The sequence below is a fragment of the Blennius ocellaris genome (genome assembly GCF_963422515.1).
Source record: "Blennius ocellaris genome assembly, chromosome: 14".
Classification (NCBI taxonomy): domain Eukaryota; kingdom Metazoa; phylum Chordata; class Actinopteri; order Blenniiformes; family Blenniidae; genus Blennius; species Blennius ocellaris.
Genome location: NC_137663.1, coordinates 24,082,167 through 24,107,383, shown reverse-complemented (window position 1 = coordinate 24,107,383; position 25,217 = coordinate 24,082,167). Strand labels below are relative to the sequence as shown.

Genomic DNA, 25,217 nt, shown 5'->3' with positions numbered 1-25,217 from the left:
GTTTATAGTTGAAGATCACCTGGAATAACAGTCCAACTTCATCATCTGTCCATATGAATGTTCATATTCTCGCTGGTTTTTTATGTTTATAGTGTACTGTTCTCTGTGTGCGTGTGTGTGTGTGTGTGTGTGTGTGTGTGTGTGTGTGTGTGTGTGTGTGTGTGTGTGTGTGTGTGTGTGTGTGTGTGTGTGTGTGTGTGTGTGTGTGTGTGTGTGTGTGTGGTTTAATTACAGAAACGACCAACAACACTCATTCATTGTTTTTAGAGTTTCTACCATTCCTGTGAAACGGACGTCGTTTTTCAAAACGTTACCGTGTAAAACTCAGTCATTATGAAAAAAGGGCTAGGGTTAGGGTTAGGGTTAGGGTTAGGGTTAATCCAAAAACAATGCATTTTCACCAACGTGTCGCCGTCTAAATGAAGTCTAATGGCAAACTCAAGAAATAAAAAGCTGTTTTTCTTCACTGTAAGGCGAGAGTACTGTACCGTGTGTGACCGTGCATAAAGGAAACATATTTCAAATTAACTTTAAATTGTTTGAAGAGGTTGGGAATTATGTTCAATAATGACTCAAACTTTTACATTTTAGCTTGAACATCTCATCACAGTGTTATTTTCTGATGTGACTTTTATTTGAACTTTCGTTTTCCTGAAGCGTGTACATTTAAAAACAACAGGGCACCCTGCCTGGCCTGACCATCCAGGGCAACGTACGTTTTTTTTTTTTAAAAGAAAAAAAAGAGGATGGCCTGAACAACGCTGCTTTTAATCTCCGAACAAGCCGACATTTTGAAGCTTCGCAAACCGCCACCGGCTGTTTTTCACCCTAATTTTACCCCTCGTGTTTCACAAAGTTCGTCCTCTGTGAGTTTGAGTGTTCAAAGTGCAAATGGAAATTCCAGCACCGGCTAGAATGGCTCCCCTTTTCCTGTCTACGCCCCAGCGCTTCCTGCCTGCTGCATGACTAGGTGTGTTGACTTTCAGATGGGAGCATCTGACATTGGGGTACATATTTGTCTGGCTGTGGGAAAGGGTGTTGGTTTTAGTGGGTCATTCATCGAGCAAACACTAATTCTGCTCTTGCAGCTTCCTCTGCCTGCCGTATAATCTTCCCCTCTTCAGACTGACGACACGTCGGATAGAGAGTGGGTGGGGGGGGGGGTCTGTTTAAAATGTAGTTCCACCTAATTAAAGGCCTCACAGACAGCTTCTCAAGTCCTCTTTTGTCACAAATGCAGCGTATACTTACTCTTTGTGTTTGTGCAGTGTTGTCATAGTCAAGTCCATTAGTGCTGTCTGCTGCCATGTTGGGTAACTGCCCTCTCTAATGAACACCAGCACAGAGGAAAGCTTTAGGTGAGGACTTCCTCGCTTCCTCTGAAGGTAAATATTATGTGGGTTTTTTTTTTTTTCTTCTTCTTCTTTTTTTGGTTGCATCCACAGCATGGATGGAGCTCTGTGTCTGTGATGTGTCAGTGCGTCTGTAAACCACTCAGGGGACTGCAAGATTACTTTACAAACCGAGGCTCACAGGGGCCCGCCTGACTGCACCTGAACAATACAGCGCTTCATTCATGGATCGACTCCGGCCTCCTCTCACTGTGTGCGCCTCCGCAATGATGAGGACAGGAGGAACTGAGCAGGATCCAGTCCTCAATGTGGGGGTTTAATTCAAACTCGCTTAAATTGTGTCACTGAGATGTAAGTAGGAAGAGAAACAGACAGCCAAAAATAGCATATAGATTAATGGCAGCATAGTTCACATACACAAGAGGTCATGGCCACACATTTTTATTTCTTGTTTAACTTTCATTTAACTGGTTGAGTTCCATTGAGATTGCAGGATCTCTGTTTCCAGCCAGCAGTTACAATTACATCAACAAAAATTAAAACAATAAAAAAAAGACATGTATTATAAAACACTGTCATAAAATATACAGCAATAATTTCAGATGGCCATAACATCATAACCTTAAATGGTTTGAGGATCTGACGGATCATTTACAATTCAAAGCAAATCCTGAAAATGGTAAAATGGATAAAATCTGATGTTTTGCGACCATGTTTTGTTTGCCCACAAGCTCTATGAGCCTGCCTCTGTGTGTGTGTGTGTGTGTGTTACCACGTGCTGTTTGACAGGAGCCCTCTGATTGGAGGATGAGGGCTGATTGGCTCAGCTCCGCCCACCAGCTGAGACTATTTAAACAGCTCCAGCATGGGAGATGTCTGTGTTGTCTGTCCAGAGAAACTTGGTGTGTGTTTGGACTCGTGTGTGAATTTCATTTAAATGTTGGTCAAACTGAACCTGAGTCTGACAGTTTGGTGAAGGTACCAGCTGTTTGGTTTTGGGTTAATTAGTTGTTTTGTTTGTTTCCATAGCGAATTTGTGTCATTTGAACCTTTAGTTAATGGCCTTCTGGTGAAGAAGCTGCCTTTTTGTTATATCAAATCAAACATTGTGTTTGGGTTAGTATTGGGCATTATCTCTTTGGCTCTCCTTTGTTGTATCCTTGGTTGTATTGTTGTGTCTTGGGTCTCTGTTTGATTGATTGTAAACCTGAGAACTAATAATAAAACCCCCCCTTTGACGATTGTTGCATCATCCACGCTTCCCCCCGCAGAGCCGGGTCCTAACAATGTTTCATGATTGTCCTTGAATAACAAGGGCTGTGTATACTGTATATGAGAAATAAGATCTTTCAAAATATGAAGAGAATTAAAAAAAATATATTTTGTCTTTCGTAAACCATCCTCAGGGAAATTTATAGCTCCTTGTGTGAAAACATTCCAGATCCCCTTCAAAATCTATCCAACCAGTTTTAACAATTCATATACGATGGTGATTAAACAAACACAATAGACTTAATCTCTTTATTGTTTGAATGCACAGAACCTCAAACTCCTCAAACGACCGGAGGGGAAAAGAAGCTTTGGCACCAGTTTATTGAGCTCATCGAGTCCGATTTCTTCACAAGTGGGTCCCGATGAACGAATTAACTTGAATCAGCAGCCGAGCCGAATAAAACTGATGAGTAATTAATTACCGCTAAGTAGCTACTATTTTTACACAGCCTCTGTTGTCGTGACTCATTGTTATTAGTTAGATATCTTGCAGTGCATGGTGGGTATCTTTTCACTACATGTGGTCAATCATTCAGTTTTTATTCTAGCGCTTGGTAACAGATACATGCCATCATGGCTTTTTTTTTAAACATTCATCATAATTTCAGATATTAGATTTTGATTCTGAAAATCCATGTTTTTATAATACATTTTGAACCATTTGTTTGGTCGTTTCCTGGGTGGGATTGGAGGCTTTCGCGGGTCAATTTCCTGATTGAAGAGGCTGAAGAACGTGTGTTTGTCTGTTTTGGTTGTTTCAAATGCAGGAAAATCAATTTCCCCAAAGGGATCAATAAAGTGGTTCTTCCTGAAGTGAAACAAAGGGTTTCAGTCTCTTAACGCTAATGTTGATTGATGCAGATCGGACACAATGAAGAGGAACACAGACGTCACAGCGGTATGAAGTGATTAAATAGGTTTATTTGATTTACAGACATGTACATTTTCAATCAACTCCCCCCACTGGGAGCATCACAGTTCAGTTCTAGAATAATATCCTTTGATTTCTCAGACACTTCTCTTGTATTGACTTACTTCTAAAAAATAAAAATAACCTCTGTTTTCTGCTCAACATCAGAAATAGGTTTCTTTATACAAGATTCTTGTATGACAAGAAATAGCACGTTCTCAATACATCACTTCAGTGAGTATTAACACAGAATTACTCAATACAACACGCTAAAGGATTGGTGCTAAATCAACTCAATTTGGCAAAGTGAAAACTCAATTCATGACCCATCTGACCAGAGCCAACGTCCCTTCTAATGACGGATGACGACGACGACGCGTCAGCACTTACTGTGAGCATGAAGAGACAGACCTCCGTGGCAGAGGCTCTGTGAAGTTGATGCTAGGCTGTGGTTCAAATAAATCCCTGAACATTATGTGTGCAAAATGGTTTGATCAGTTGTTGTTTTTTTCAAACAGACAAAAAAAAGAGAGAAAAAAAAATGCATATGAGAGCCACGGAACGCATCCTAACAATGGGTTGTCTTCAATCAATCACATTTGTGTGTGTGTGTGTGTGTGTGTGTGTGTGTGTGTGTGTGTGTGTGTGTGTGTGTGTGTGTGTGTGTGTGTGTGTGTGTGTGTGTGTGTGTGTGTGTGTGTGTGTTGTCCAATTTCATGGTCACAGTAAAGAGGATGGATTATAGTGATGTAAAAAGGTATTGTGTTGTTTCATTGTGATACAAAAGGATGAACAACTCAACATTTTAAAACCCGACGACGACAACAAAGTGTAGTATACTGAAACCTTTAAAACTTCCCTTTGTTGATTATTCTTCATTATGGAAACAAACAAATAAATACATTGCATCCAAGCCATCATTTACAATATATTAAAGTTGCTGCGTGATATAGCTATATATATATATTTATCTCTCTACTGTAGTTATTACAAAAAGTCATTTGGTAACATAAAAAAAATTCTGTAAAAGGAAGGTAAGAAGCTTAGTTTCATTAAGTAGATGAAGGTGTGTAAACACGTCAGGATGGACAGAATCACATTCAGAGAGCTCCACGCAGTTGGAGAGAAGCTAAAGCTAATGATCTGGCAACAAGGACACAGCCCACACAGCGCCAGTGAGTCACGCTCGCACATCAATGCTACAAGAACCACCTCGACGTCTCCTTTTATTCCTCTGCTGAGGTCACTCCATCCTCCTCCTCCTCCTCCTCCTCCTGGGTTTTTCTCGGAGGTCTGCAAAGTGCTTTTATTTTTTTTCCCTTTTATGCTCATACGTTCTTCTTTAAACCTTTTGAATCCATTAGTGGCTTCAAGGTTTGAGCGGAATTGGATTCACCAGGTTGCTCTCTTACAAAAAAAAACCCTTCTGAAACTCTCTGTATAAACTTGAAGCTATACAGTAGCTTTCCCCACGGAGTTCTTCCTGCTTGTGTGGGAGCTTGGATTAAATTTACATAATTACAATACGATGCTGTAATTAATGCATAGAGAGATAAGTTCAAATCCTTGTTTAATGACTACTTATGTGTAAAAATCTCATTTTCCGGTGCACGTGTGACGGGAATCGTGTTACAGCTCCCGCACTGGCATCAGAGGCGGATTCCTCGCTTATCGACGATAGGAGCTCGCCATCAGTCTAACCCGAGGCTGAAGGATTTCCTCTTCCTGTCCCGGATTGCGATCTCCCCTCACTAATAAACTGATGACTGCATCTCCAGCTCCTTTCAAAGCTCCTTTCTTCTAACTCCTGGAATGGGATATCTACAATAGCGAGGGCCAGAGGAAAGGTCTCGTTTAACAATGCGCGGTATTGTAACCAGTGAGGTACCGGACTGGAATCCATCATTAAAAGTGAGTCCTGTCTCTGTGTGGGTATTGTGTCCAGAAATTCAAAACCAACCATCAACGGGCCGGCCCTTTTAACGGGAAGCCGAGCTCACTGATAAGGCAGTGTGGAGGAAAGCAAAAGGTTTCCTCTGAATTCTCTCATATTGCTTCTCACAGCAAATTAAAAAAACAAAACAACAACACACAGTTGTTACTCTTTTGAAGTCAAGAGTAGTGTATCATTAACTTTTGAAAAAACAAAAAACAAAAAGCATGTATACAATAAATTAAAAACTATATATATAAAATCCAGTGTCCGCTTTAAATTGCCCGGATCGCGTCGTCGTCCTTCTGAAACAATCATAGGCAACAACCTCCAGTTTCAAATCCAACATACACACAGACAAAAAAAAAAAAAAAATAGAAGAAGAAGAAGAAAACAAACAAAAAATAATGTGCAGAAATCTTTGTCATCTTCTCTGGCACTGTCTCCACTGATTTTAAGTGCTGAAAGCTAAAGATATAAACACACACGTGTCGGGGGGGGGGGGGGGGGAGTCAAAGGAAACATCTGTGTGCGTGCGAAAGCTCCAAATCTTAAGGCTGATTCACTGACCTTTAAACAGTAACACTTTTTTTTTTGGCTCTTGGTTGACCACTATGTTTACATGCACTGCGAGAATACTGCATTCATCGTGTAAACACCGTGTTTGTGTTCGGTTTACGCTGGAAATACTGCGCCGAGAGATCGTCTGACCAAACGCATAAAGCCTTGCGAGGAAAAGTTACCGCAGCACGCTTGGCTGTCGTTGCATCACCTGCTGCACATAACGTGATATTTTACATACAGAATCGATGGGAAAAAAAACCTGCATTGCAGCAACGGAGCGGTCTTGCAACTTTCAGTTTCCAGCAAGAAATAACTCGGCTCACGTTGGGGTGCATGTAAACATAGCCGGCGATGAAGTCATGAGGGTCGTTAGTGGTCAGTGCAAAATCTAAAGGAATGTAATGATGCTATGGCACTTGGTGCAGATCGACAGCCGATAAGAGACAGACGGAGACAGAGACGTGCCCGTGGACAGACAGGCAGGCAGACAGACAGACAGACAGGCAGGGCAGGTTCATGGTCAGCAATCAGTAGTATGGCAACAGGACAGGGGGGGGTCCAGGTTCCCCCCTGGAAGGTTGAGTGGATCCTCGCGGACGGAGGTGAGGAGGACAAGTAGCTATTTGGAGCACCGTCTCGCCGGCTCTGTGATTTAGAGGCGGGTTCAGGGAGGGGGCAAGACGCCCCGTCGTTCCAGTTCCGAGTGACCTCTGAGAGGGCGTTAAAAAAAGCAAGAGCAGCGTGGGGAGGGGGGGGGGGGGGGGGAGGGAAGATGATCGCAGCGGTGACGGATGGAAGGAGGACGTGGTTTGAAGACGCTGCCTTTGCTTTTCATCACCATCCTCATTTCATTTGGTTGTGCTCCTCGATGATTTGACACCTGAGAGAGAGAGATGGGGGGGGGGGGTGTTAGATTGTGTTCAAGTGTGTGGTCTCACCGCAGGACCATCGCGTGTAATTAATGTTGAGGTCGAAAGCTCTGAGGCCATCTGCTAGGACCTTCCTGATAACGCCTGCACACCAGGACCAGCCCGTGACCTAAATACCTTCCTGCACACAGCATACCGCCACATTACAGTTTGTTTAATGCAGATCCTTCCCCAATCTGCACGACGGCAACCTATAAGCCACGGCTAAACACAGCCGCCGCGTCTCCAGATGGAGCTTTGTATCAGATGTTGATGCCAAATTGTCATTTCAGGCTTCAGTCTGTGTCAAATACCTCATTAAGAATACAGTATACACACAGATTAATGGAGGGTTTGGGGATGAAATATATTAAGCTTCAATTTCGATTTTGTCACCGTTTTTCCAGCATGAATTAAAGTGAAAAAATGTGCAACCAAGACCTTTTATATTACTTTAATTGGAGGTAACGATGCAGTATCTTCTCTATTAGTCCATCACTTATCAAGAAACAGGGGTTCCTCACAATCTTTTTCTTTTTCTCCCTGGAAGACCCCCGTTCTGATCTCTAATTTACCAAGACATTAAACTGAAGCTGACATACCCCCAGTCATTAATACAGAAATAAAGGAAAGAGACTGTTTCTTAATTAAGATTCTACAAAGTAGATTTCCTCTTGCCAATCTTTGGGGGCCCCCCCTTCAAGGACCCCAAACGGCACTGCTCTATTGCAGCTTTATGCTGTAGATCAGGGGTGTCACACACATTTTAGTTTGGGGGCCACATACAGCCTAATCTCATCTTGAGTGAACCAGGCCAGTAAAGTAGAGCCATAATAATAATAATAATAACCTAAAAGTTGTTCTTTGTCGTGGCGCAGAGTATAAGTGACACACGAAACCACACAATTAATGCCAGAAATGCATGTTTTTATCAATATATATCAATATCGTGTTTATATTCACCTTAAATTTTTCTTTTCATTTTATATGTAATTCATCCAATTAAATTATCCAACACCCAACGTAGGCTTGCTTATTGACCTCATGCTTTTAGATTGTGGGAGAAAACCCACGCACGCACAAGGAGAACATGCTAATACCGTACAGAACGACACGGCTTGAACCGATGAGCTTCTCTGTTAATTTCTTTTATGGCTTCCTCAAAACCCACCGCGTCTCATCGAAAATAAAACACGGAAGAACGCCAAAGAGACGGCGTGATTTGATGACTCGACTCCAACGAGACGGAGCTCATGTGCGGCGGCAAACGTGGCGCCAGAGGGGAACGCTATACCTCGGTTAGAGATTACATTAAGCGTTCACGGTGCCACGCTTGTGATCTCTCCCTCTCTGGAGTGGATGGCGTCGCGTCCCGCTGTTTGTTGTGCTCCGTCATTACGTTTCCCCGGACGCTTCGGTACACAAGCTACTGCCGCTGCTACAATAGGATTAGTGCAGAGAGGCGCCGCGGAGTGATGCTCCGAGCACACCCGGGCCGGCAGTACAAAAAAATATATATACCACACACGTACACACAGGATTAGTGGGTTTTCGAAAACAATGTGAACAATGTGTTTTGGACGTGAGGATGCAGGATTCCTCCATTGTCAGAGTCGGTGTGAACTGTGGGAACTGTTTAGGAGCCAAACCTTTGCTCAACACTGATACTGTGGCTGGAGACTCGACGGGCCACGAGGAGGACTGGAAGACGGGAAAAGTGATCAAACCCAACTCGTCGTGTGAGTTTATGTCAGTGTGGATTCAAATCATGCCTGAGCACGAGCGTCGTCTGCACATTTTCACTCCACACTGCTGACTGATAAGAGTGGAGAGTGTGTGGCTGCAGCTGTGCAAACACTCGACAGTCGCACTTTTGGGCAGCGGTGACTAAAAGCCAAGTTTCGCCGGGCGATGTGAATTTCCTTCCCAGAGTAACACGGGACTGTGGCTACCGACTGAATGAGGCGTGACGCTCCGCTGTCAGATCCCACGCTGGTCTTTTGACAGCTCGGGGATGTCCTCCAGTTATCGTGTGGCGGGGCGGAGGGTGAACCTGGCCAGCGGAGGCCGGCTCCTCCTGCAGAGGAAGTTAATTGGATCTCAGTGTATCTGATCACCGGCTGGGATTTGCTTCGCCGGAGATTAATGGCTTGCGATGTATAACAGCTTAAGCGATTACTGCCTCTCTTCATCCTCATTTGTAGAGCGGAAGTGTCTTTTCCCTTCCTGAAGTGCACTCCTTCACTTCACGTCACGTTTTTTTTTCTACGAGAAAGTTCAGCTAACAAGTTTTACAGTAGTTCCCAAATAGTGTGTGAACATGGTCAATCGTGTATATTAGGATGACGTAACACGTGAATGTAAACACTTTTTGGGAAACTTCACAACCTAATGATATTTTCTGCCTCATATATACATTCAAAATTGTCCATGCAGGTCATACATGTCCTATCATAATGCCAAACGCTTGTAGATATTTTTGGTTAATGTAATTAAGCATACAACTGATGGACACAAAGTACATGGTTCTTTTAAAGCACAATTAAATAGGATAATTTATTATAACTGTTCCACAATTGGTGTTGGTACTGATTGGTATTAAATAGGTTTCAATGACAAGATGGTGAAATAATCTGAAGTAATGTTTTAGAAACAAGTGATGAAAACCCATCAAATATGAACATGAGCTGGATTGAAATCTTAATGACTATAATGTGTACTTACTTATGTGTATTACAATTTGAAAATGCATTAAAAAAAATTTGGGGGGGGGGGGTGGTTAATTATCACAGAAACCACATGAATGGTACCAAACGGTTTGCTTTCTTTTATATTTTTTTAACCTTCTTATTCGGCCTCATGCATTGTTGTTCTGTGAGTCAGACCCGGGGCGGGAAGTCGTGCCCCTCACCGACTGGATTATCCCCCCAAAAAACACAATTTGTTCAAAATCAATCGCCTCGGCCGGTTCCTCCGCAAACCTGAAATGATCATCAGCACACTGGTCTCAACTCTGACCCCGTGTCGATGTGATCACTGTTCTCTATAATTAGCCGTCTTCGACAGCGGAGGACAAAACACTTTGGCTGCTGTGTGTGACAGAGAGCTGATGGAACCCTCGGGCCACGAGCGCAAACTGCCACCGAAACATGAGATGTGTGGCCGCCTTTCATGTCACCTGTCATTAGCGGTGCATGCTAATCCGGCGGTAATGACGCCGCAGCACTTCAGTGCAAAGGGAGCTATTTTCACGAGGATGCCGCGACACTCTTTCAATCGGTTTCCCAGAACCTCGGGGGAACAATTGTCGCCTATCCATCAATGCTCTATGCAAATCGGCTTGTTTGTTATGTGTAATCCATCAAGGTTATCTGTCAATGTTCCCATTCCTCCTTTTTTAAATGGTTAAACGGGGTGTATTATACCTTCACCAACAGCAAAATCATGCCCTCTTAATTCTGTCTTAATAGAAAATGGATGAGAATCACTATTTTAACTGATGTCTCATTCAAGGTGGTTTCATGGAAGTTTTCACATTGAAGATATAAACTTTAAATCAATAAAATAAACTATTAACAGCATCCCGGTCACAAGATCTGTGCTTAGTTACTGTGATTACAGAGAAACATAATTATCATTAACGCCACTTTTGAGACCGAGTATTTCCTGGAATCTCTTTGTTTTGTCTGAAGCAGTCAAACTCAATTTCCTCCAGAAACCACATGTATCTCAGTTTTCATTCAAGTGGGATGAACCAGTTAAAGTAGTAGCATAATAACCCTTGAATACAAAAAAAAACCCAAAACTCCATATGCTTTTAATTTCACAGTGGTAAAGTACAAATATACTGGGAAAGTTGAATATTTCAATGAAAACTGTGCAAAATCACAAGGCATTCCTGATGACACCTCTATATGGTGGGAACCTTCAGCATGTATATTTTCACAAATTCAATCCTTGACAAATTCTAATGCTATTGCCAAGAGAACAGCTTCCTTACACTGCTGCATCGGTGGCCTATTGTTCAGCTTTTACTAAATTCATTACTCATATTAAAACAGTGCAAGCAAAAAAAAATAAATCACATAAAGCAATTACTTTCCTGCCAATCGCCGTCTACTCTTCACACCTTGCAGTGTCATCCTGAGTGCTCACTTAAAGCTGACTTTGACCTCTTTTATAGCCATTATTCCAAGATTAGTAATACGCAGAAAAGATGAGCATAAAACTCCCAAGTTGTAAAAAGCGGATATATTTTTGAAGAGCGGTCAGAGAAACCGTGAGCTCATCCTCTCTCGCCTGTGCAAGTTTGCACCTTCACACAAATTTTCCGACCACTCGACTGTTGCTCTCAAATACTACGAGGACGTGCAACTTTGGCCAACGATCACAGTTCTACCCCAGCTGAACTCATTCATCCTGTCACAGATCCTGCCCGCGCCGGTTTTCACAAGCTGCAGCGATTTTATCAAGTGAAATTCAGATTTGTCGGCGGCTTCATGAGGGAGTTGATGTGTTCTGTGTGAAGATATCTTGCTATTCCCATGGGTGGACTGCAATCATGGACTCGTGTATAGAGATGTGTGCATATAGAGGTGGAAAAAGCTGTTGTTATTATGGCTCTTATGTATTTATTTGTGGTTATTATAACAGTTTTATTTTTATGGCAGATTTGTACATTCGAATACGTGTGAGGAAATGAGCTTGATGATGGTGAGTATAGTGGATCTGTAATAATCAATTTCACTTTATCTTTATTTTGATTGATTAAAAATTTTCTTTTATTGTATTTTATTCAAGTTCAATGTTAAAAACTCGTGACACAACCACAAAATTGTGTGTAACTTGTATAGTCTGGGTTTTTTTTTTCAAAAGAAAAGTTTAATGAAAAAATCAGTTTGTTTTTTTTTAATGTTTACATTTAGCTTAATTATTTAGTGGCCAGATTGGAGCCTCTTGCAGGCTGGTTTTGGCCCACAGGCCTCATGTTTGACAATCCTGTAATACAGGAATGTATTTCAAGTGCCTGTACAGTAATTTGACAAAGATTTTCTAAACAATATAACCCAGATAAGGTCATCAACAAAAGATTAAAGCTCTGACCTTCTGTCTAAACACGATAACCTTTACAGAAAAAAAAAAAAAAAAGAAGTCTGAACCGATTCCTTGTCTGTCTAATCAGCGAGTCAAAGTTTGCTCTTGTTATTCTTCGCTTGCAGCTCCCCATTGTCCCTCCGTGTGGAGTCGGCTGGTGAGCTGCCAATTATTGTGTTATTTTTTTTTCTGAGTTAATAATTAAAGAGGTTTAGCAGCGTGTGTGAGTCTGATAAAGGCAGGAAGTAGGAAAAGGCAGCTTGGGTCTTGATAAGACTCCAGATAGTTGGTCTCATATACCCACAACTCCAGGAATGTGGAGACACTCCCCGAGGATGGCGTGAGGAGAAATGGATCAGAGATTAATCATTGGAGTTTATCGAGTTTTATCACCACCGTCGCAACACTCTGGGTGGCTTCAGGTCGCACTGTCTTTTGGGTCTTTGGAAACTTTGTTTTCAGACGCCTCTCATGAAAGGCACACGTAATGACGCTTGCAAGGTAATGAGAGGAGAGGTCTATAAATGTTAATGTTGCAGGACCGACTCTTTTGTTCTCAGCCACTTAAAACTGCTTGCAGTGCAGCTGGAGTAGCGAAAAGCCCCCTGAAGGGTGAAAGTGTGTCGAGAGAAAGAGAATAAAGAAGTCAGCTTACCTGGTCATACCTTCACCGAGGAGGGCGGCCGTGACAGCTGGCTCAACCTGGAGAGAGAAGAGGAGGAGGAGCGCTTTAAAAAAAAAACCACACATTTTCTTCTTCTAATTTCACTCCTCACAAGTCCTTTGTCTGTCTTGTAATCACGCGAAGGCCCTTCTTCTCTGCGCCGGGCCTCCACCCTCGCTCGGATCTCTGCTGTCAAAGCTCGCCAGCATGGCAGATGAGACAGCTCTGCTCTCGCACATCACTAAAGTGTAAATGTGGACCGGGGGGGAAGACACACACACACACCGAGCCCAGGCTATTAATGGCAACCCTGCAGCCTAAAAAAGCTAACAACCTTGAAATAATAAAGCACTCTTTAGGGCTGGAAATAGACGGGCGCGCTCCACTGAGTTACTTGTCAGCTCTGTGCGTTTTTATAAATAGCACTGAGGTTCTGAGGACTCACTCGGAGACGTGGAGAAAAGACGCACGGCTCTCTGTAAAGTCAGGGGGAATTTATAAATTGGGGGCTTCATAGCGTGAATGGAATCTATAAATATCACAGTCGTGGAACGACCCCAGTTGTACCGTGTCGTCGTCTTCAGGCTCCCCGTGGAGCCGCTTGTTACATAAGAGCTGCTGCAGTTTAACTTTTATTCATAGCGATCTTTAGTACAAATATGCACGGCTCTATGGAGACTCTGTGAGCTGTGCTATGTTTGCTGTGCGCACACACACGCACCTGGAGATCCGAGCGCTGCTTCCTGTCTCAGTATCTGTATGAAAGTGAAATATCTACATCACCTATACCAGGGGTGTCAAACATGAGGTCTGTGGGCAGGAACCGGCCCGCAAGAGGCTCTAATCCGGCCGCCAAAACACCAAGCAAGTAAGAATTTAAAGAAAACATCGATATTTTTAAACAAATGTGTTGACAAACACTGAGACCCGAGCTGCGATATTTGTGAAGCTGCCATGAAAGCCAGATACCTCATAGTTTAAAGTCACGCTGTCAGAGTTTGTAAAAACATGCGTCAAGCAACAAATATAGGAGAAGTTTTTTTGGGGACATTTGACTGTATTTTGCATGAGAACTTTTTATTAAAATTCACTTTGTGTTGCGATTATTAGACAGTAATTGTTTGGTTTTGTATCTCGTATAGTTTAAGGTTGTTTTTTTACACTAAATGTGTTTTATACTCCTAGTATATATTGTTTTATATAATTGAGTGGGTTTGATACGAGTGGACTTCTTTGTGATTTCATCAAGCACAAAGAGACACTGGCAAACACACACACTCACATTCACACATGAAATTCAGAGCATCAATTAACCTGAGGGAGGAAACCCAAATACACACACACACACACATGAAATTACTAAATATTGACCAATTCAGTGAAAATGTCTCTTCTGAACATGTGGCTTGCCAGAAACTGCTGAGGCGGCGCTGTGAATGTGAAATGAGATAAACCGTGAGGTGTCACGCTCGGTGACCTTGCCTTGACTTCAGTGCGTCTGTTTTCATTCCTTTTCCAAACTTGCATCTGCTGCAACATTAGCTTTGCCCTCCAGAGCTCCGGGTGAAAGTCAAGGGTCTGTGGTTGCATATAGTTTGGGTTGAGCATGTGCCATCTGCCCACTCCATGCAGTGATGTGGTGAGATAGTTTGAACTGCATCATTGACCACAGGCTTCAATCTCAATCATTGTTCTGCTTTTTTTATTTTTTTTTCCCTGGAATCGGTTCAACAGAAACCACAGTATGGCTGACTTGTGGCGGCTGTGGATGTGTGCCCCGAATAAGACCACTTTAAAACCCCATATTAACATTACAGAGAGGAAATATTAACGGCTTGGACTTCAGCGTGACCCTCGGCTTATAAACTATAAAAAGTCCAGTTTGTAATTTCTTCATTTCGTTTGCAGTTTTCAGGCTTCATGTGGTTCGAGAAACTGCTCATCCCGGTCAAACCGTGCAAAAATCTTTAGGAAAGATTTTTTGGCGTGGGAAACTTCCAGCGGGCGACGGCAGACAGACGTCAGACATCACACTGCCATCCCGTCTAAAAATGTCCCTCATCTCCAACAGGAAGGAAGTCATTTCTGAGGGCGCCGGCACCAGGGGAGCACGCCGACGTGATAAAACGTAGGGGGAAAAAATAGTCAGGGAGAAACAAGAAGTCGTGTCTCACCACCCGAGAGAAGATGAGTGTGTTTGTTTTAGCCTTTTAAGGCCATGATCGCTCACCGCTTCACGTTTTTTTTTTGTTTTTTTTGGGGGGGGGTGTTTGATAGAGGAAAATATGAATACCTAAATAAGAAGGGCGGTAGCTGGTACAAGTAAGAACACTTTAACAAATTGATGGCCAGAAGAGCTTGTGTCAGCTCTGGGGCTCTTTTAGCTGACTTGGACTTTCTTTTGGCTCGAGGGGTGGGGGGGGGGGCTCTCGAGAGTCCTGCCGGGGTTGGGACCAATGTTGGCACCACTTAGGCAGCTTGTCTCTGACCTGTGTCAAACTCTCGCATCACAGTCGCAATATTAATGGGGGAAAAAAAGTTCCTGACCCCTCTGTGTCTGTACGGTAAATAAATCCACTGTTGTTGCTGCTTCTGCAGCTCTCGACTCTGTTTGGGTGCTTTGGACCTCTCGCATGGAAAGTTGATGGAGAACAACTCAAGCAAATATTAAATATTTAAAGAATGAGCGAGTAAATAATGAATTAAACGATGGCGAGTTATTCAAACAATGTGCGAGTCACTTACTGTTTCTCGGCTTTGTCCCTGTCATCCAGGAAAAACAGCGCGGTGGCCAGGAAAAACATGCCCCCCAGGACGATGATGAAGGGACACAGCATGAGGGCATAGCCCAAGCTGAGGAACCGCCACAGCGCCGACGTGGTGTAGCTCTGCTGAAGGGCGTCGGAGATCTGCACCGGGCCAGCACAAACACCACACACACACACACACACACACACACACACCACCACATCACAAACACAAGAGGGGAGAAAGGAGAGATTTTATTCTAACTAATTGCCCGACAAAACTTCTTCAAATACACTGTCACGCTCCGACACGTTACATGACGCCATGCTCCTTCGCTCACTCACAGCAAGCACTTTGCCAGAGTGAGCTCTGCATGTTTCATCGTGGCAACAGATAAAACAGACACGCAGCGTGGTGTAAGACGTCCTGTTTTTGTTTCAGGATCTCGCAGCTACCGGCTCGTCGTGCAGCTGAAGGCTTCAGTAGCACTCGCAGTCAGTCTGTCATGCTGAGTCAAACAACAGCTGGAGAAAGGTGGGAGTGAGGCGGCCAATTTCTGTTGCTCATTGGTCAGATTTTAAAACAAATAAAAAAAAAAAAAACTGGCAAAGATCTCTGCATTGACAGTCGTGATGGACCTGGAGGCTGCTGATGCTAGCTTTTAGCAGATTGTGTGGAGGTATGTGCCGCATGAACGTGTGTGTGTGTGTGTGTGCAACCATAGGTCACGCCGGCTGAAGCACATTGATTTCATGTTAGTGTCAGCAGAACAAGAGTCTCTTCGGGGAGAGCTGGAGAACTGCTGACTGGGGGGGGGGGGGGGGGGTGTTGGAGCTGATGACCGTGCGTGTGCAGGATGAGCTCATGTGGGCATGTGTGATGCGCGTGCATGCAAGATGAGGAGCGAAGGGAGGGGACTGTAGAGGGAAATAAAATATACATGTGTTGACAAAACACGTCGCGCAGCTGTGTGTGTGTGTGTGTGTGTGTGTGTGTGGCCGGTGCACAGGCTCTTTTTTTGTCAGGTACATTAAATTGCCTGCACAATCCAAGCTCTGCTAAAAATACACAGAGAACTGCTGCATGGCTAATTATCCATCCAGCAGACATTTCTTGGGAGATTGCTGAGAGATTGTCCCTGGCGTTCCCCCTGCGAGCCGCCCAGCCTGTGGCAATGTGCTACTCATATAGGAGTACTCCATTATGTGTGCCTCAGGGGATTCCTAAGTGACAGCTGCCGCCGTCTATGTGCTGATGGAGGAGAATCATGGCTCACACTCAGGAGAATCTCAGATAAACTGAAGCAGATTTTATTTTCTTCCCCCACATGACAGACAGTGGTGGTTCGGTGGCATGTGGGCACCACTATCGACGGGAACAGAAAGCAGCTCTGATGTCGCTGCCGGTTTCCCGTGTTAAATACTTCGTCTTGGGGTCTGTTTGCTGCACATGTCAAAAAGTCAAACTGACTCACCGGCTCACTTTCTCCTGCGGTTGCCTTAGCAATAACCACCGGTCTGTTTTCCTCCGCATTCTCCACTTTGCTCGCTCACTATTTGTGCCAGTCTGCAGGGGCGACGGCATATCTGCCGCTCAGCGTGCGTCACGGTCAGCCCATCGCACTCGTGCGCTAAACCTCAGCTCCGGAGCCGAGGCACTGAGCCGTGACGCACTTGGAGCGTCCTGCGCGGGAAGTCTTGCGGAGGAGTGACAAACTCCCCGCTCATTCAGTGCGCCACTCAGAGGAGAGTCATGAACCCGAGAAGTTGCACGAAGTCGACCACGGTGACTGGCCGCCTCTGGGGCTACGTCTGTGTGATCCTTTCTGGCATCTATCTGTGTGTGTGTGTGTGCATGATTGTTTACAGGCTGCATTTTGCTAACATCATATCCATTCGGCTTATTCGTGTGAGGCGTTCAAAGGGTGAGGGAACGGTTTACTACACACACTCTCACACACCTGAATGCAATTGAGAGTCGCCAAATAATCGAACAAGCGTCTTTTGCCTTGTGCTGAAAAAAGGAGGGCCACTACATAAAGGAATATTCCACCTTGTGTGTCCTCACTGTGGGGGTGAAAGTCCAATCTACACTCTGCCTCCAACTTTGGCTATTAGTGCAATGACATGGTTGCATTATCAGAACTGAAGCGTCTGAGTCACAAAGTGTTTCAAATCAGCAGAACTGTGTCAGTGGGACGGTTGCACAATACAGGATGATTTATTTGATGTGCAGAAACAATAAGGTGCCAGCCTCCGGGCCTCATTCCCAGAATTTGGATTTATTTATACAATGCTACTCCTGATCTGTCTTTTGAAGGGATTTCTTTGCACACGGAGGTAACTTGCAGTCTCTTTCATCGGGCTTTGACTATAGTTTACATTGGTGAAGAAAACTGAACAAAACAGGGTAACGTCAGTGTAGGAACACAGCTGTGTGTCAGGCTCCTGACACAGGATCTCCCAAGATCAGTTTGATCAACTCATCAAAGACTTCAACTGCTTTTGTTTAACGTAATCCAGGCTGCGAGCCACCGTCGTAACAATAAAACACAATACAAACACACAACGATGAGGCTCTGTGTTTCCTCTCAACACTTCTCTGGGACAGGTTGTGATACGCACTGTGGCTGTGATGTTGTTACAGTGGGTTTTCGTGTGTTGTCTTTGCATAAGAGCCCTCTTTTCCCTGCTTCCTTCCTCCACACTCAGCTGAGAGCGAGGCTCTGTGGAGCAACTATTTAGCTTCAGAAAATGTTCACCCTCGAATCGAGCGGTGCTCGACAGTCTGCGGTGAATCCTGTTTCACACTCCATTGAATAAGCACTTTTATTCAGACCGATTCTTTTGGGTGTGTGTGTGTGTGCCTTTTAATAGTGTAAGGCTCACACTGACCTTGAGAGGCACCCCGTCGTCCCATTTTCTCACCTCCCCTGGCCAATCGTATACAGTAACACGGGGCCCCTCCTGGGACCCCGGAGATTTACTCGAAAATGCCACTGACAACCCGAAGAGCAGTGGTGAAATCACAACTGTGTTCACCAGCTCTCCTGGGACCTGCACTAAAAGCTCCTCTTGTACCTCAACTTTGCACTGGCCTACTTAAAGCGAGAGCTGAAGCGGCGTCTGAATGCATCGAGTGTGTATGAATGAGGCGTTGAAGCACTGCATGTCAGATTTACGACCTGGGGTAAATCTTAAACACCCCCACCCCCCTTCCCCTTCAATGGTCACACAGAGGGTGTTGTTGGGTGAGTCTTACCAGGCCGATCAGGTAGGGACTCCCAGCATCACCCAAGAGATGAGAGGTGAAGCTCTGAAAGGCGACCGCCGTCGCTCTCCGCGTAGGAATAACGACAAACTGTGGAGAAAAAAAAAAAACGAGACAGTGTAAGACAGGGGTGTCGAACTCATTTTACTCATTTTCATCTTGACTGATAAAATAGTGCCAAAATATTCATATTTAAACTTGAAAGATTTTCTTCGTTATGATGCAGAGCATAAGTGATGAAAACGTCTATATTTTCACAAAAATAAACAACGAACACTGAAAATGATAACAAGCTCAACATAAAGTCAATTTTAACGAACCCTTTTTGGTGCAAAATACAGTGAAATGTCCGTCAAAGTTTTCTCTTTCTCTTCTGTGTTTGCCATTAGAGCCTCTTACGGGCCCGTTTTGGCCCAAAGGCCTCACGTTTGACATCTCCGGTGTGAGACGATGAAGAAACAGACTGAGAAGGATCCACTCGGGCAAATTAAGCGAACTGCTGGGGTCGTCAATCACGCACGCCTTGCCCAGCCTCGTTGGGTCAGGACACCACAGGCAGTCCTGTCAGTTAGGCTAAAAACATCAGAAATGGCTTGCGTGTGTCTGCACATCCACACCACAGTCTCCAACCTAATTGCAAATGAAGGAGCCGGCTGGCACCTCCGCTTTACCGGAAGGCTAATTTCCGTTAGCTCTCTGTTTTGAACTGACACCAAAACACATGGAGACATTGCCTGCCTTAGTTTGTTTGTCGGCACATGAATCGTTCTCAGTCAACCAGTAATCATCATCCCCGCCCGAGCTGCAGCCTCCAAAGTCCACTCGCATGTTTCACGGCTCAAAATGGCATCTAATTGGTTGACCGCCATTTGGCGCAGTTGGCTGCCGGAGTTTCCAGTCAACCAGAGGATAAGTATAGGCTCCCCATACTCACCATTAAAATGTCTGCTGTTATGGCCCAGTTCAGGAAAAGCAGAGTCTCTCCGATGAAGATGCAAACCTGAAGCCAGAGTGGAGGAAATTTCAGGTTTAGTGGCGCTAATTAGGTTCAGCCAATTTCCACTGAGCTGAGAAGTGACACGACTCCAGCGGCGGCGGCGGGAGGCTGCACATCCCGCCATGCTGTGTGGGAATCCACGGCTGAAGAAAAAGTGCTTTGGTTGCAGTGGTTAAAAAAAACCAAAACAACAACATGTTATTATCCCGTGCCCCAATTACATGTGGATGTGCAGAGCCTTCATTTTGGTCACACTGGGCTGAAAAGCAGCACGGGATGATAAGAATTGTTTATTCTTGTCAAAGCTATATATTCCACACAGGAGGGAAAAAAAAACAAAAAACACATTTTAACACTCGCACACAGTCCAGCTGCAGAGATTTGAATTTACGACCGTATCCTACATGGGTGGGGCAGAAAAGGTAAACTTTAAATAACATAACAGAGGTTACACACAGGCTGCTGTGAATATATGGGCTGGAAGCAGCTGGTTTTGCGTACTTGGCCAGATTGTCGGCCGGAGGGATTTGCTTGCAGCGGAGCATCGTGAACCTGTACCGAACGTTTTCATCTAACACGGTTTTAAAAGCGGCCGATTGATGCGTGTTTCCGCTGGTGTGCCAGACCCACAGTAACGTACAGACGGCGAGGAGAGCGAGCCCGACGGGTCTGATCTGTGGGCTGTGAAGCAGACACCGTGACCGACATAATGCCTCTCAGAGGACAGAGGTGCGGCCTTTTGCTCAGATTAGCCGCGTGTTGACGAAACGACAGCTGCGAGGGGTCAATGTGCCTCGGCTGAGCAGCACCGACGGCGACGTGCACGTCATGCCTTATAACATGACACATCTGCCAGCTCGTCGCCTTGAAACTTGAGTTGATCACTTACAACTGCTGCCGTACCGATGATTTAACGCTGCAAAGTGGTCCAAACGGGGGAGGAGGGGTCGTGTTTGAACTCACTGAACATTACCGTTTCTGGTGTGTTTTCTCAAGGCGCCTGCATCTCCATGTGATTCACACACGAATAGAAAGCAGGTGTCTCTTCAGTCCATTAGCGAAACGTGAAGCCAGTTTCTGTACGAGACTGACTTGGAGATGTAATTATAATGGATGCTTCCACTACTCCCGGTTAATTGGTGAAGCCACGCTGCTGTCAAAACACATGATGAACGTGAGCCTGTGACTTAATGGGACTTTATAGAAACCTTATTCATTAAGTAAACAATTACATGAGCCATTTTTTGCCACTCAACAACTAATTAACTAGCATTTGTTTAATGACTATAGCGCATTAACTCCAGTAATTATTAGAGATAATTCATTTTCTGATTGGCGTCTTATGAAAGTCGCCTTCTCTTGGCTCCACAGCTTCACTTACAAACACAAATATGTGTTTTGATGCTTTTCCATAAGTCACCTTGGGAAGTGGACGGATCAGCCTCCCAGGGAAAGCTAAGGTCACATATTTAGGATATGGGAGCATGTTTGTTATCTGCTCTTACACGCATGGGAAATATTTTTCACTTTTCCACCAATATTGCCGGCCAACTTGTTCAGGGTCAGTTCCTATTCCTTTGTCACTGATAAGACTGAGAAATGTGTGCTTGGAAAGTACAACAGCCCAAAGGGCATTGTTTTCGGACAGGAATTGTTAAGTTGCACCCTTTCCTGTTTTATAAAACAATTAGTCTCACCAGGTTGCCACACTCAACCACGTAAGATTGTTAAATGTTGGCCAGACGAGGTAGAAACCTCGGCCACTTGCAGCAGCTTCTGAGTCTTGAGCAATCAAACCTGCAATTACAGCTATTCATTACTAGATGAAACACCCACTCACTGCCTCTGGGCCTGCGAACAGCCGGCCAGAAGGTGTCCGCTTACATCTTTGTTCAAACCCCATCCCGATGAGCTTTTACAAAGCTTTCTCCTGTTAGATTGGTTACTGGACTTTCTCTTTTTAATCTCAAACCTCAAGGCTGATCCATAATTCGCAGAGTAATATCGCGTTTTGCCCGGGGGACAATCTGAAGGAAAGTATAATGAGACACAATCACGAGTCCCTCGACTGCAGACGCAATGAATGTGAGAGTTGTCAGAGGAAATGAGGACTCACGTAAGCTCCCACGATGCTCTTCTTGGCCACCACGAAGATGAGGCAGATGAAGATGGCGGAGCCCAGCATGCTGACAGCGCACACCAGCGGGTCGGCCCGTTCTGTCTTCTGGCGGCACAGTCGAGTGGTGGCAGCCCCGATCACCACTCCCAACAGCCCCGTCACACAGGTGATCGCCCCGAAGATTAGGCTGGAGGAAAGGGAGCATCAGATAATTTCTTGAAAGCTGTCTGGCCACCCAAATAATGCTCGAATATCATCTTTTTTTTTTTTTTTTGCAGGGTTTTGTGTTTCACAAGCCAAACAGAGGCCCTTGTGTTCAATCCTGAACCACTCACCTATCAGTGCTGCTGCAGATCTCTTTTGTGCAGGGCTCGGCCGTCTTCTGCACCACCTGGGCTCTGGCCAGGTACAGAGGAATCCACATTCCGAACGCACCTGTGGCGAAGGACACGGCAGCCGACGCCAGGGAGGAGAAGACGTAGCTCCGACTGAGCACAGAGAAACAAGAAGCACACAGAATCGTGCAGGTGATTATCTCGGTTTATGACGGACAAAAAACAAACAAACAAGAAAAAACCCCAAAACAAACTACTGTTATCTGCCATGTAATCTCCCAACATGCTCCTTCCTAATGCAAAAACCCATCTGATTACAACCGCAAACGGACAATGAATGCTTCTGTGTGGCTCTATGGATGCACAAGGGAACTTTTATCTCGACCTCCGTGCTAAACAGTAGCGACACTGAAACAGATATATAGCTGAGGCTGACAGGTTAATGGTCGCAGACAAAAATAACACACTTTTCATGTGTCCAAAGGTGGTGAATGTGGGAGAGTGTTTGCAGCAAGAAGCCACTCTGCACACCATGTGGTTGCTCACCCAAAATTGTTCCAATAAAGCCATGTATAGAGTTTATAATTTATTTTTTTATTTTTTTAAAGGTCCATGAAAAACAAGGGCCCACAGTGTGACAGCAGCAGCTCAGCAGTGCTGCAGGGTGGCGGAGGGCCGCTGACACTGGCTCACTGTGTCTGCTGTTGACATTTCTGTGAATAGAATGGTAAATAAAAGGCTGGCTGAGGGTGAGTGTATGCAAATAGGTGGGCATGATTCTGCAGGACCCTTATTGACGATTGTGATTAATCTACCAATTATAATCAATTTATCTTATGTTGTCTTATATTTAAGACAAGCAAGACGGAAAACCCTCACAGTTTAGACATTGCTAGCAGCATTTTTCTCTTTTTTGTTTTAGTTTTTTTTCCCCAGTTCAACAGACATAAAATATTTGGTGTGCTGGTTTAAAGTACTGTAAACGACGCCTAAATATTATAGTTAAGGTTTGAACAAGATGGGTTCAATGGGTGAACAGGTGAAAAAGTGATCAGTATCATGTTTTATCTGACAAATTAGAATTCAAGCGAAGTTCTGCAGCGAGTGGATTAGTTTCCTTCTGATCACATCTTTTGAGTCTAATTGTTCAGATGTTCAGCAGGAGAACTTCTCTGTTAAGACTATCTTCATTGTTGTCTCCATTCCCCATGATGGCTTATCTATTGTCTATTTACATTAACTTGTCAGTGCTTTGAATACATTCCCTGACATTTCAACAGCGTCACATCTTAATACTGGAGCTATTCAACTACAGGGATTGACAAACGTTTGTTGACATGAATTCAAAGCCATTGTTCGACTGTATATAGACATTTCCTTTGTGGTCTACTGGGAGAATCGAAAACTGAATCTGGTGCACACACTCATCACTCATCAGACAAACAAGTTCAACAAAGTGTGCCGTGACATCCGCGGTACTTACTTCTTGGCGAGAGCTTTCATGTCACAGAGCCAAGAGGTGCGGGTCTTGATGCGTCCTCCCATCTGGTCGGCGCTGCCTCTCTTTGGCTCGGGCACGAACAGCAGGATCAGAGTCCCTGCCGTGATCCCTAAGAGCGGGGACACCTGAGGGGACGACAGGTCAGTCAGTCAGTGACAACCCGTGCAGTTTTGGGGGTTTGGGTTGAGTTAACACTCGGGGGTGGTGGTGGTGGTGGTGGTGGTGGGGGGGGGGGGGGGGGGGGGGGGGCTGGGGGGGCGCAGACATGAGACGCAGAACAAAGAACGGCGTGTTTACTGTCTGAATGGATGGCTGCTGTGTTTGCCGTGTCACGCCTGACATCCTCTACAAGCCCACTGAAAGTCTGAACATTCCCTCTGCTTAGTCTTGTGGCTCCGTGTGTATTTATATGTGGGCGTGGGCTTTTCTGCGATTGTACACATACAAGAGCGTTTTTTTGGCTTTAGGGAGCTGCTTTGTGAGCTCCGCGCAGAGATAAAGCCCTCAGAGGTGCCCACCTGCCATTATGCTCACCGTCACCTTTTATGTGATGGGGCGTGGCGTGTTTGAACCTGTGCGAGGGGGGTATACAGAGACAAAACATAGGATGGGATGAGCAAGAGAGGATTTGTTCTCGTAAAACAAATTGCTCACAAAAGGAAAACCAATTTTGTGTGTCGGGGGAAATTCATCATTTTATATTTCCTTGCTCATAAAAGCTCATTTATATGCACGCGAACCGTGGCGCTGTGAAAAGTGCACGTGCGACGTTGTGTGTATGTGTTCCGAGTGAGCGCGTGCCCTTTGAGTTTTTTCATTACGGGAATAATTCTGTCTCTGACGCGGCTCATAACGGTGTCGATAATGTGGCTCAACACAGGATCTATAGCCTCAGAGGAGTGAGGATTACGCCAACGCTGATAATTTCCTTCCAGATATTGTGTCGTCCTCCCTGCAATCTTGTATCGCACTATTTAATTGGATCGACTTCTGCATCCAACAATGCTCTTGAGCGCAGCAGCTTCATGGGAGAGAGCGTTCACTTCATTGAAGTGGAAAACGAACATAATTTTACCCCCCTTTTGCTCTGCAGCCCCTTTGTAATCAGTCACTGAGACAGCCGAGGGCTGTGACATTCGACCTTGACTCTCACAGAGGAGGGCGCGTTTAGGAGGTATTTTATAGGCGAGGGCAAGCCGAGAAATTAGCCGCTGCCCTCTCCTCCTGCTCCTCATTTCTGCGGATCTCCCGCAGTCCTTCTGTCCGCTGACATTTTCAGGAAGGTGTCTGGAACATGTTGGGCAAAAACAACCGGAAGCGCCGCAGTGTTTTTTCCCCAAAAGCAGGAAATCGCGCGCACAGGACACCGTTTCATGTCTTGGTATTTGCTTCCTGCTGCGTGCCACACCGGTGATTAATTGGCTTTGAGATTGTTTTATTGGAATGTCACTGTAAATGCTTTGGAACAAACTGCCTTGACACTTTTAATGCACCGCCAAAACAAGGAGAAATACACTTCCCGCACAGCAAGCTATCATGTCCAGTGATCT

The 25,217-nt window shown here is 44.8% G+C and overlaps 1 protein-coding gene across 1 annotated transcript in view; it reads right to left on the bottom strand.

The window, feature by feature from the left end:
- Positions 1 to 4,164: 4,164 nt before the first annotated feature.
- The window catches only part of spns2 (SPNS lysolipid transporter 2, sphingosine-1-phosphate), a 66,146-nt gene continuing 45,093 nt past the window's right edge, over positions 4,165 to 25,217 (bottom strand). The window contains exons 6-13 of the mRNA XM_080508772.1: positions 23,650 to 23,792; positions 22,167 to 22,319; positions 21,829 to 22,018; positions 19,650 to 19,715; positions 18,707 to 18,805; positions 15,443 to 15,606; positions 12,689 to 12,735; positions 4,165 to 6,911 (exon numbers count right to left, since the gene is read on the bottom strand). Of these exons, the coding sequence (XP_080364898.1) occupies positions 12,693 to 12,735; positions 15,443 to 15,606; positions 18,707 to 18,805; positions 19,650 to 19,715; positions 21,829 to 22,018; positions 22,167 to 22,319; positions 23,650 to 23,792 (858 nt within the window). The 3' untranslated portion in view covers positions 4,165 to 6,911; positions 12,689 to 12,692. The remainder of the gene's footprint in view (positions 6,912 to 12,688; positions 12,736 to 15,442; positions 15,607 to 18,706; positions 18,806 to 19,649; positions 19,716 to 21,828; positions 22,019 to 22,166; positions 22,320 to 23,649; positions 23,793 to 25,217) is intronic.